This window comes from Myotis myotis, unplaced genomic scaffold, assembly GCF_014108235.1.
Source record: "Myotis myotis isolate mMyoMyo1 unplaced genomic scaffold, mMyoMyo1.p scaffold_m19_p_9, whole genome shotgun sequence".
NCBI classification, from domain to species: Eukaryota; Metazoa; Chordata; class Mammalia; order Chiroptera; family Vespertilionidae; genus Myotis; species Myotis myotis.
The window spans coordinates 81563613-81576467 of record NW_023416401.1 but is presented as its reverse complement, the minus strand read 5'-3'; the positions used below and the strand labels follow the sequence as shown (position 1 = coordinate 81576467).

Genomic DNA, 12855 nt, shown 5'->3' with positions numbered 1-12855 from the left:
GAGCCATGGAGATTTTGCTCGCCCACAATGATCAATTTGGCTCAAATAAACTCAGTTCTCTCTAGGTTTGGATATTTTTTCAAAAAAATGTATTTTTATTTACTGCAGAGAGGAAGGGAGAGGGAAAGAGAAACATCAAGGGCGAGAACCATTGATCGGCTGCCTCCTGCCCGCCCCCTACTGGGGATCGAGCCCGCACCCGGACACGAGCCCTGGACCGGACTCCAAGGGGCCCTTAGTGGGCGGGCCGACGCTCTATCCGAGCGAGGGCAGGTTTGGACATTCCTTACGCTCCGTTACTCACGGTGACCCACCACGGCCATCGTCGCAGACTTAGTGTGGTAGACACACAGGTACCCTAACCTAAGGCAAAGGCCCAGTGACGCTTCCGGCCCCCCTGCCGCCTGCCCGCCTATCCCGAAAAGCCAGCTTCTCCGTCTCCTTCCTGAGCGCCAGACGTCACGATCCCACCACCACCAAGCCCTCCCCAGCCCCGCCCCGGGACAGCAAGAGGAAAAAGAGATTAGGTACCAGCGGATCAGGTAACCACGCCTGCGGTGACGCAATTACCCGCCCCCGGCGCAGCCCGGAGACCTGGGTCCCGAAGCGCCACCGGATCTCGCGCTCCTCCGCCTCTCGCTGGCGTTGGGAAGGGGGCGGGGCAGGGAGGGTCAGGTGACCCATAAGCTCCGCCCAGGGGTTCCTGGCCCGGTGACCTGCCTTGCGCATGCGCGGCCGAAGCCAGCGTTGGAGCATCGTGTACTCCAGCAGCTGTTGGGATGGGGCTGAGCGTGCGCGCCGTTTTCTTTGACCTGGACAACACGCTCATCGACACGGCGGGGGCCAGTAGGAAAGCCATGTTGGAGGTAATGCCCCGGTACCCGCAGCCCTCCTCCGGTTCACTTCCCTTCGCGTCTTCTTCCTCCGCTTACCCGGCGCCCGGAGTGCGGGATCCCGCAGGGGACCCGGAACTCTGGCCTCTGCTACTTTGAGACTCCGGTGCGGGAGCCGCGGGAAAGGGTGGGTCGGCCGGGAGGCTGCCTGCCCTCAAGCCTGGCGGCCTGGGTTACCTGCCTGTCTACTCTCAGGCTCCGGCAAGCTGGGTTCTTTTTTTTTTTTTTTTTGGTGCCTGTGACCGGAATCGAACCTGGGACCCTTGAGTCCACAGGCCAACGCTCTATCCACTGAGCCAAACCAGTCAGGACAAGCTGGATTCTTGAAATTCGTTCCAGCGCTTTGGGACCCAGAAAGATGTCATTAAAGCTGCCACGATGGCAGAGTTGAACTAAAACGTAGGAAGACTTGTCACCAGGCTTTCTTATTTAATATATTTTTATTGTGATTTCAGAAGAAGGGAGAGAGAGAGATAGAAACGTCAATGATGAGAATCATTGATCGCTGCCTCCTGCATGCCCCACACTCGGGATCGAGCCGGCGACCCAGGCCCGTGTCCTGACCGGGAATCCAGTCGTGACCTCCTGGTTCATAGGTCGATGCTCAACCCTGAGCTAAGTCAGCCAGCCCGGTTTCAGAGGATCTTTGAGGAGATCTAGGGAGTTACACAACTATCAGCTGTGAGCCTGGACTTAATCGATTCTAGAGAATTTTCACTGCCGAAAGTTTTCTCCTGTGATCCCAGGGAGTGGTGGAGTAAGGGAAGTGAAGGAATTGAATACAGTTTACATAAATGAGCAGGTTCCTGTTGCGAATAATTGGGGAATTCTTGAGATAGTATGCAGAACAGACTTTATGTTCCTCCCAAGGAGCAAGAAGGCTGTGATATTGATTCACCAATCTGTCCCTCATTGGTTGAGGCCTGCTCCCAGGCAACACTTTGGCCTCAGCCTATGTGTACGGGTGCCCCTGAGGCCAAATAAAGCCCTAGGGCCTAGGCAGAGAACTCCAAGTACTTACAGTGTGAAGCCATCGATATAGTATATGGGAATAGTGTGTGCCAAGGTGATTTGGGTAGCATCTCGTATAGCCTGGGACTCATGGCCCTTTACAGACTGATTCCAAGCAGCCTCTAGTCCAGGGGTGGGCAAACTTTTTGACTCGAGGGCCACAATGGGTTCTTAAACTGGACCGGAGGGCCGGAACAAAAGCGTGGATGGAGTGTTTGTGTGAACTAATATAAATTCAAAGTAAACATCATTACATAAAAGGGTACGGTCTTTTATTTTTTTTTAGTTTTATTCATTTCAAACGGGCTGGATCCTGCCCGCGGGCCGTAGTTTGCCCACGGCTGCTCTAGTCTCATCTCTTAGCATCCTCCCTCACATGACTTTCATTTTGGCTGAACTAAGCTTCTTGCCTTTCCCAGTTTACAAAATTCCAAGCTCTGTGTCTTTGTTCCTTCTCTTTAGAATGATTTTTATTGTCTTCCCATTCCCACTTTAGGGGCTTGGTAACTGCTTTAACTATTACTTCCTCTGATAAGCCTTATCTAGTCCTGTGGAATGGCTTGCTCCTTTTTATTTCCACAGTCCACGTTCATAAGATTGTCATAGCACTCAATCCAGTATTTGTGGAGGTTGCATTCCTAATTTCCCCCAGATAATGTCATGAAGACAAGAGACCCGGTCTCCAAGTGCCTAATTCAATAGTGTAAAGGCAAGCATATGGACTTTGGAAGCTCATGCAAGTTACATAACAATCCTGAACTTCCATCCTCATCTCAGCAAAGGAACTCTGAGAGTTAGAAAGGTAGAGATAATGTATGTAAGCACTGGGCATAATGCTTGCCACATTAGGGTCTTAGTAAATGTTAGAAGACAGGCCAAATGAATAAGAACCGAATGTAATAAAAGCCAAGATAAAGAGCTGTGGAGACATGAGGAGGTGTGCTTAATTCTGAAGAGGGAATCAGAACCAGGGTAGTAAAGAGAGTGACTCAAAACTATTTGGAGTTTTTAAAATCTGGAAACCCACGTTTGGAAGAAGCACTGGATCGTTAACTGCTGAAATCACAGAACATGCTTGATTCCATTAGAGCTACATACACATTTTTAAAAGTACAGAATTAACCCGGCAGGTGTGGCTTAGTGGTTGAGCATCAACCTATGAACCAGAAGATCAAGGTTTGATTCCCAGTCAGGGCACTTGCCAGGGTTGCAGGAGGCAGCCAACCAATGGTTCTCTCATCATTGATGTTTTTTTCCTTTCTCCCTCTCCCTTCCTCTCTGTAATTGATAAAAATATTTTTTTTTTTTTAAAGAAAAGGTGAGGTGAACTAGTGTTATTTCTGGAGTCTAAATAATAGTTAGAAATTTAAAATATTTTACTAATTATAAGCACAAGTTCATGTGTTTATGACCATAATGAAATGTGGTGGACTTAAACTGCTAAAAGAAGGATTTTTATTAGTTGTATATAAAGAATGTTTATAGAATAGAAATTGGTTTAAAAAAATTATATATAAATGAGCTGTCTAGAGAGGTTGGGAGATCTTTACTCTGACGTTCTTTAAAAATAAGACCGATTCCCAATGGAAATGGTGTGATAACAGATCTACCAGACAACTGCTCTATTGGAGTGGAACCTGGCCAGGTGGCTCAGTAGGCTAGAGTGTCATCCCGTGCACCGTGGTGGGGTTGTGGGTTTGGTTCCCAGCTGGGGCACATGCCTGGGTTGTGGGTTTGATCCCCAGTCAGGATGCATGCAGGGGGTGGCCGATGAATGATTCTCCCTCCCTCTCTTCCTTCCTCTCTCTAAAAATCAATGAAGAGCATATCCTCTAAAAATAATAATATCCTATAAAATAATAATAATAAATATTATTGGGCGGAAAAGAGGAGTGGAGCTAGAATCTTTTTGCTCTGGGTTTATAGGATCACATCTTCTCCTGGCATAACTATTAAAGACATAAAGTGTGTTAATGGAGCTGTTTTCCTTTACTTAGGTAATAAAGCTCTTACAATCAAAATACCATTACAAAGAAGAGGCTGAAATAATTTGTGACAAAGTTCAAGTTAAACTCAGCAAGGAATGTTTTCGTTCTTCCAATATATGCATTACAGATCAAAGGACTTCACACTGGGAGGAAGCAATTCAGGAAACGAAGGGTGGTGCAGCCAATAGGGAGTTGGCTGAAGAATGTTATTTTCTGTGGAAATCCACACGTTTACAGCATATGACACTAGCAGAAGATGTCAAAGCCATGCTCACTGAACTTCGAAAGGATGTCTGCCTCCTTTTATTAACAAATGGAGATAGACAGACCCAGAGGGAGAAGATTGAGGCTTGTGCCTGTCAGTCCTATTTTGACGCCATCGTCGTAGGTGGAGAACAGAAAGAAGAGAAACCGGCACCTTCCATATTTTATTACTGCTGTGATCTCCTTGGAGTACAGCCTGGGGACTGTGTAATGGTTGGTGACACACTGGAAACCGATATACAAGGAGGCCTCAATGCAGGGCTGAGAGCAACAGTCTGGATAAATAAAAATGGAATAATGCCGCTGAAGTCATCGCCCATGCCACATTATATACTTTCTTCTGTGCTAGAGTTACCTGCTCTCTTACAAAGTATAGACTGCAATGTCAGTATGTCAGTTTAAAGGAAATAAAAAGGCATGGTCTATCTGGAAACCTAGAATAAATTAGTACAAGTTAATTTTAGTAGTGTGATTGAGAAAACCTGAATAAATATATTATTTGTTAATCTGTGACTTGAGGTTTTTAAAAATTTGTTTTATTAATCGTTTAGCATCTGGGATCCAAGGAGATACCAAGCAGGATAACTTATATATGGGTATACAAATACAGGTTTTATGTACTGACTTAAAAATAAATATTTGTTAAAAATAGACATTCTAGCCCTAGCCCTAGCTAGTGGATAGAGCGTCGGCCTGCAGACTAAAGGATCCTGGGTTTGATTCTGGTCAAGGGCACATGCCTGGTTTGTGGGCTCAATCCCCAGTAGGGGGCATGCGGGAGGCAGCCAATCAATGATTCTCTCTGATCATTGAGATTTATATCTTTCTCTCCCTCTCCCTTCCTCTCTGAAATCAATGTATATATAAAGAAACTTTAGAACTTAAAAAAAAAATAGATATTCTAAAACATATGTAATAGAACAACTGGATCTGGTTAATATGAAATAAGTACTAGGTCACATGCAGACCAAGGCATTTCATATGAGGGTATTTTGTATATTTTTGAAAATATATATGCCATTTTTTTGCCTACTTAAATGTATACTTTCTTTTATTAATCTGATTTTTCTGCATTACCTTTTCTGAGGGGCCTCCAATTTTCCTTTGCTATAAATATGACAAATAGATTCCTCCAATAGAAAAAGCTGTTCAGCCCGACTGGCGTGGCTCAGTGGTTCAGCATGAATCAGGAAGTCACGGTTTGATTCCTGGTCGGGGCACACATGGGTTGCTGGCTTAATCCCCAGTGGGAGGCATGTAAGAGGCAGCTGATCAGTGGTGCTCATCATTGATATCTCTCTCTCTCCCTCTGCCTTCCTCTCTGAAATCAATAAAAATAGCTGTAAAACTCAGCATTGTGGTACTCCTTTTCTATTATCACATCTTTCCAGAGTGAGCTTGTCGTTTCCTATTAGTCTTTACTGCTTATGGAAGTGTTTTTACTATCTTTTCCCAAACACACAATGGAGTTGAGGGAACTAGACTGAAGATAAGTGCAATTCATAAAAGTCATTTTCCTTTTGTGGATACATCAGAAGGGAACTGTCTTGACACAGCCTCACCCGGCACCCTCACCCCACCTCCATCTGTTCTCTACTATGAATAGTTTCATGCATATGACAAAAACTAATAGAAAATTAGGTTTTTCTAGGAATCATTTCAGGGTGCAACTTTAATATTTGACTCGCTCTTCTTGGTGTTACCATCCTCTTAAGTCTCCTGTTTTTCAAATTTTAGAAGATATGGTTCACAAATTTCTGTATCCAATTCAGGGTTCATTTTGAGCTTACTAATTAATGACTCCATTGCAAAGCATCTTGCAACTAGAAAAATTTCTCTAGATAGTCTCATTATTTCACCAACTTAGAGTAAAATGATTAAGGAAATAAGAAATAATGACGTGGGTTGTTTTTTGGTAGTTTTTTTTTTGAACTTGTATAAAAAAACTACTAATGTAAGATATTAGACTCTGTTAGGATTACTTAGATTCTAAAATATGCCTGTCCATGAACTTGTGACCAATTATTTCCTGTCTACTATCAAGAACAGGATTGTCTGCCAATGTGCAAAAGCCCTGTTGGGTTTACCTCTCTTGATTTTTTTTAAAACTATATTTTTATTGATTGCAGAGAGGGAGAGAAAGATAGAAACATCAGTGATGAGAGAGTCATTGATCAGCTACTTCCTGCATGCCTCACAGTGGCGACTGAGCCTGCAACCCGGGCATATGCCCTGACTGGGAATCTAACCTTGACCTTCTGGTTTATGATCGACGCTCAACCACTGAGCCACGCCAGCTGGGCTACTTCTCTTGATTTTTAAAAATGGGGCTGTGCAATTGACTATCCCAGGATGCTGTTGCTATAAAGCTGAACATTAGTTGCCGTGGACAGTGTGGCTTGGTTGCTTGGAGCATCATCCCTTACGAAAAGTCGTGGATTTAATTACTGGTCAGGACTCATACCCAGGTTGTGGGTTCCATCCTTGGTCTGGGTACATACAGGAGGCAACCCGTCACTTTTCTCTCTCTCTCTCTCTCTCTCTCTCTCTCTCTCTCTCTCTCTCTCTCTCTCTCCTTCTCTCCTATCTCCCTCTCCCTCTCCTCTTCCTTCTCTCTCCAAAATCAATAAAAACATCCTCAGGTGAAGTAGAAATAAAAAGTCTTTTAAATAAATACAACTGAACATTTGTGAACAGAGTATGTTTATGTGTAGTTCCAGGTATGGTGCCCATGTGACTGACCGAAATTATATTTTAGCTATTTAAAAACTTAACAGTGCCTGATTGGTGTTGTTCTTATATCAATTAGGGGCAGAGCTATTTCATGCCTGAAACACATAAAATGATAATTGCTAGGTCTTGGAAGGGAAAAGATCAGAAACACTGGTCTCATAGTAAGTAGATTATTAGTATTAACTGAGGCTTAGGAGGGAGTGTAGTTTTAAAGTTTGTGGAGATGTGATTACTCTAGTAACTTCTAGATAACAGTTAGTAGGTAGTTCTAGCACAACTCCATTAGGAGTGAACATGTCACCTAACAGTTTTTGTGGCAATTGTGCAATAGGACATGGATATATGTCATTCTGCACATACTAATAAAACTGGGTGCTATGAGAATAATAAATGGGTCACTATTGGCTTTCAGAAAATTGGGTGGGGGTCTAGTATGGTAATACTGGAACTATTTCAGAGGGCAGTTACTGTGAATCATGTATTCTCAGGAGCCAGAATATATTCAAATCCTGAGTTTCTGCCCTTTAACTGCCAGTGTGGTCTTAGATGCATTTAATCTGCCGGTTTCTTGCCTGAAAAGTGAGTTTTAATGATAGTGCATATAAGTTGTTGGAAAAAAATAAAACAAGAGAAGCACTTAAAATGGGGCCTGGCACAGTTGTAGCTAATAATATATATGATCATTATCTTTTTCAGGGTTCAGAAAAAAAAAAGTGGGGGATCTTGACAGAAAAATAATTATGTGCACAATTTCTCTAATAGATACTGAGGGTTTGACCTTTTAGCTATCCCACAGATGAAGGCAGTGTCATAACCATAACACTAACTGGAAAAAAGGTTCATCACTCATAGATCACAGTGGCAGATCTCAACAAGATAGCTTCTAGAATGTTAAGTGAGCAGTTCTTCAACAAAAGTGATCTGGGGATAGAAATGGAAATAATTGAGTTTCCTTGTCTTCATAGTTTGTATCCTATACAGTGAAGGAATGCAATATTATTTTCCAATTATGCCCATCCTTAGAGAAGGACTTTGTGGCTTTCTGCCTTCTGAGTGGAATATTACAGAAGATATTAAGAAATCTTGAGCCTGGCCAGCGTGGCTCAGTGGTTGAGTGTCCACCTATGAACCAGGAGGTCATGATTCAATTTCTGGTCAGATACATAATCAATAAAAATACATTTTATTTCTTTTTTATGGTGCCAATTTTAATTAGTTTTAAGGCGTCGCGTTTTCCACTTAACAATTCAGTGTTGTAAAGTGCATTATTTACTTTCCCTGTGCACATAGTCCATATTAAGTATCAAGAATGCCCAGTTATTTACTATGCAGCAGCTCAACTTTTAAAATTGCCATGGAATTTGTTACAAATTTGCATCCTTCACTATTTTGTGTGGGAAAATGCTAAACCTATGCTCAAAGTTGGCTTAATCAACCTCTTCAATGGTGGGCCCAGAGGAGACACCACCAGATGGAGGTGCTCTTCCACCAGGAAAGCCCCCAGGCATTCCTCCTGGCATGCCTCCTGCACCCTGGTACAACTCGATAATGATGAGGTTGCAGATTTTTTTCCAACTCCTTCTGCTGATGTTCAAATTCTTCCTTTTCCGCAGTCTGGTTCTTATCAAGCCAATGATGATTTCATTGCACTTGTCGAGACTCTTGTTTGTCCTGATTGATCTTGCCTTGAAGTTTTTCATCTTTTTTTTAAAGTTTTTTTTTTTAATATTTTTATTGATTTCAGAGAGGAAGGGAGAGAGATAGAGAAATAGAAACATCAGTGATGAGAGAGAATCATTGATTAGCTGCCTCTCCTGCATGCCCTCTACTGGGGGCGGGGGAGATCTAGCCTGCAACTTGGGCATGTGCTCTTGTCGGGAATCGAACCTGGGACCCTTTAGTCCACAGGCCGACGCTCTATCCACTGAGCCAAACCGGCTAGGGCAGTGTTTCAACGTTAACAGTTGCTTTCATGTTGAATGCATAGGATTCAAGTGACTTCTTGGAAGACACCTGGTCCCACTGCTTCTCCTCTTTAGCTTTGAACTTAGCTTCCAGGACCATGTGCTCAATGTCTTCCTTGCTCAGACAACCCTTGTCGTTAGTGATGGTAATCTTGTTCTCTTTTCCTATACTCTTATCCACAACAGAGACATTGAGGATGCCATTGGCATCAATATCAAAAGGGACTTCAATCTGAGGAACACCATGAGGTGCAGGAGGTATCCCTGTGAGTTCAAACTTGCCAAGCAGGTTGTTATCCTGGGTCATGGCACACTCACCTTCATAAACCTGAATGAGCACACGAGGCTGATTGTTGGAGTAGGTGGTGAAGGTCTGTGTCTGCTTGGCAGGAATGGTAGTATTGCACTTGATGAGGACAGTCATGCCTCCACCAGCCATCTCAATGCCAAGGGAAAGAGGAGTGACATCCAATGCCAAGGGAAAGAGGAGTGACATCCAACAGCAGCAAATTTTGGGCATTTTTGGACTTGTCTCCAGAGGGAATGGCTAACTGGACAGCTGCACCATAAGCAACAGCCTCATCAGGGTTGATGCTCTTATTCAACTCCTTTCCACTGAAGAAGTCCTGTCAGAGTTTCTGAATCTTGGGGATATGGATAGAACCACCCTCCAGGACAATATCATGGATCTGGGACTTGTCAAGTTTGGCATCTCAAAGGGCTTTCTCTACAGGGTCCAGGATGCCAGGAAAAGGTCAGCATTTAATTCTTCAAATCAAGCATGGGTGATAGAGGTATAGAAGTTGATTCCTTCATAGAATCAATCTCAATACTGGCCTGGGTGCTGGAAGAGAGAGTACACTTAGCACGTTCACAAGCAGTATGAAGGCAATGGACAGCCCTCTTGTTCTCACTGATATCCTTCTTATGCTTGCATTTGTACTCTGCAATGAAATGAACTCTGCAGAAGTTCATTTGGTTGTCAAAGTCTTCTCCACCTAAGTGGGTGTCCCCAGTTATAGATTTTACTTCAGAGATTCCATCTTCAATTACGATAATTCACACATCAAAAGTGCCACCTCCCAAGTCAAAGATCAGCATGTTTCTTTCAGCTCCAATCTTTTTGTCTAAGCTGTAAGCATTAGCAGTGGCAGTTGGCTCACTGAGGGTTCTAAATACATTGAGACCAGCAATAGTTCCAGCATCTTTGGTAGCCAGACGCTGAGAATCACTGAAGTAAGCAGGTACTGTGACAACAGCATTGCTAACAGTCTTCCCAAGGTAGGCTTCTGCAATTTCCTTCATCTTTGTCAAAACCATAGATGACACCTCTTCTGGATAGAAACTTTTTGTCTCTCCCTTGTATTCTACTTGGACATTGGGCCTGCCAGCATCATCATTCACCACCATGAAAGGCCAATGCTTCATATCAGATTGAACAATAGCACTTAGCATCAAAAGCTGTGTTGGTAGGATTCATTGCTACTTGATTCTTTGCAACATCACTGATCAATTGTTTGGTATCAGTATAGACAACATAACTTGGGGGTGATTTGGTTTCCACGATTGTTGGTAATTTCCACTTTTCTATACTGGAAGACATCCACACAAGAGTAGGTAGTGCCAAGATCAATGCCAACTGCAAGTCCTTTAGACATGGTTGCTTGTATCTACACATGGCTTTACAGACCAATCAGAACAACTGCCCCCACATTCAATGAGGAATAAAAATATATTTAAAAATAATAAACAACCCTTTGTAATACTTTAAGCAATAAATTAAAAAAAAATAAAATAAACAAAACAAAGTCTAAAAAAATACAAAAGATGAATGAAATCAAATGTTGGTTTTTTGAAATGATAAAATGGATACACCTTTACTCATACTCACAAAATAAATAATAACAACAACAACAGAAACACACTTACTCAAGCAGGAAACTCCCAGGGCCTCCATGTGACCTCTGAATCACCGCTGCTGTGGAACCAGCACCAGCACAGTTTGGAGGACATGTTCAGCAGGAAGCCTCACAGTCAGCCGCCTGAGGGTTGAGCCGCCCACAAATGCGACAACAGCGATTAAAACCCAATTACAAGAGGAAGGCTTACATAACCCACACAAGGAACATTCCTAGAGCACACAGCTCAGGAGATCAAGGAGACAGCACCACGGGGTCCCACACGACACCTACTACAGAAGACCAGCCCGCCAAGACTGGGAGTCATAGCAGATATACCTAATAAATAGAAACAAGCACAAAGAGACAGCCAAGATGGGGAGACAAAGAAACATGCTCTAAATGAAAGAACAAGAGAATTCTCCAGAAGATGAGCTAAATGTAATGGAGATAAGCAATTAGTCAGATACAGAGTTCATAGTAATGATTATAAGGTTGCTCAACAGCATAAAAAAGACGTCAAAACCATGAAAAACAACCAGTCAGAAATGAAGAATGACATAGCTGAAAGAAGGAATGCACAGCAAGGAATAGACAGTAGATCAGAGGAAGCAGATAATTGAATCAGTGAAAGAGATCAGCAGCAACATGGGCATAGTAGAGGACTTTAACACTCCACTGACATCACTGGATAGATTTTCCAGACAAAAAATCAGGGTACAAAAAATCAGGGTAGAAGACAGGGTAGAAAAAAAATCACTCAATATGAGCACCAAAAAACAAAAAAATAATTAAAAAGCAGGAGGACAGTTTAAGGGAACTTTGGGACAACATGAAACATAACATCTGCATTGTAGGAATACCAGAAGGATGATAAAGTGAGCAAGGATAGAGAACATGTTTAAAGAAATAATGACAGAAAACTTCCCTAACCTGGTGAATGAAAAAGTAACACAAGTTCTGGAAGCACACAGAGTCCCCTAAGATGAACCTAAAGAGGCCCACATCAAGACACATCATAATTAAAATGCTAAAAATTAAAGACAAAGAGAGAAGGCAGCAAGAGAGAGATAGTTAGTTACCTACAAGGGTATTCCCATAAGGGTGTCAGCTGATTTATTTTATTATTATTTATTTAAAATATTCTTTTTAAAATTATTTTTATTGATTTCAGAGAGGAAGGGAGAGGGAGAGATAGAAACATCAATGATGAGAGAGAATCATTGATTGGCTGCCTCCTGCACACCCACTGCTGGGGATAGAGTTCGCCACCTGGGCATGTGCCCTTGACTGGAATCGAATCCGGGACCCTTTAGTCTGCAAGCAGACACTCTATCCACTGAGCCAAACCAGCTAGGGCTCAGCTGATTTTTTAACAGAAAGACTACAAGCCAGAAGGGAATGGCATGAAATATTCAGAGTAATGAAGAAAATCAAGGATCTGAAACCAAGACTACTGTATCCAGCAAGACTATCAGGCTATCATTTAAAATTGAAGGTGGAGAAACCAAGATGGCGGCATAGGTTAACGCTGGAGATTGCTGCCTTGAACAACCACTTCAAAAAACAACTAAAAGACAGAGCGGACATCATCCAGAACCACAGGAAGGCTGGCTGAGTGGAAATTCTACAACTAGGAAGAAAGAGAATATCATACCCAGACTCAGAGGGGGCGCAGTGCTGAAGTGAAATACTAAGGTGCGGAGTGCACGCGGAGCGGGCTGGAGGCAGAGGGCGTGGTTGTTGTTTTCAATCGGGAGGGAGTTTCAGACTCTGAGCTCCAGATCCGGGTGAGTCTCTAGGGACCCAGACTCAAACGGGAGAAGCGGGACTCTCTGGCTTCGGTCGGAACTCGAAGGCAGCTTTCTCTCCAAGGTTTGCAGCGGTTGCTGGGACTCTGTGAGGCAGAGCCCCTAGGGACGGAACTGAGAGCAGCCATAACTGCTCGCTCCGGCCCGCCCTGTAGATCCCCAGGGACCCACCCCGCCCAAGCCCTGCACAGAGCCATTTGCCGGATAGCCTCAGGCAAACGCTAGATTAGCACCTCCCTAGAGATCCAGCACAGAAGCTCTCCCACTGCAGACACAGCGGACTCTCATAGCCA

General features: G+C 43.3%; 1 protein-coding gene and 1 pseudogene across 1 annotated transcript; one reads left to right on the top strand and one right to left on the bottom strand.

The window, feature by feature from the left end:
• Positions 1-716: 716 nt before the first annotated feature.
• On the top strand, positions 717-4669 carry LOC118663530 (N-acetylneuraminic acid phosphatase). The gene is made up of 2 exons (XM_036323243.1): positions 717-866; positions 3902-4669. Exons 1-2 carry the CDS (start codon positions 780-782, stop codon positions 4556-4558), a joined length of 744 nt encoding a protein of 247 aa, XP_036179136.1. The 5' UTR covers positions 717-779; the 3' UTR covers positions 4559-4669.
• A 4101-nt stretch (positions 4670-8770) lies between these two features.
• On the bottom strand, positions 8771-10571 carry LOC118663791 (annotated as a pseudogene).
• Positions 10572-12855: the final 2284 nt, after the last annotated feature.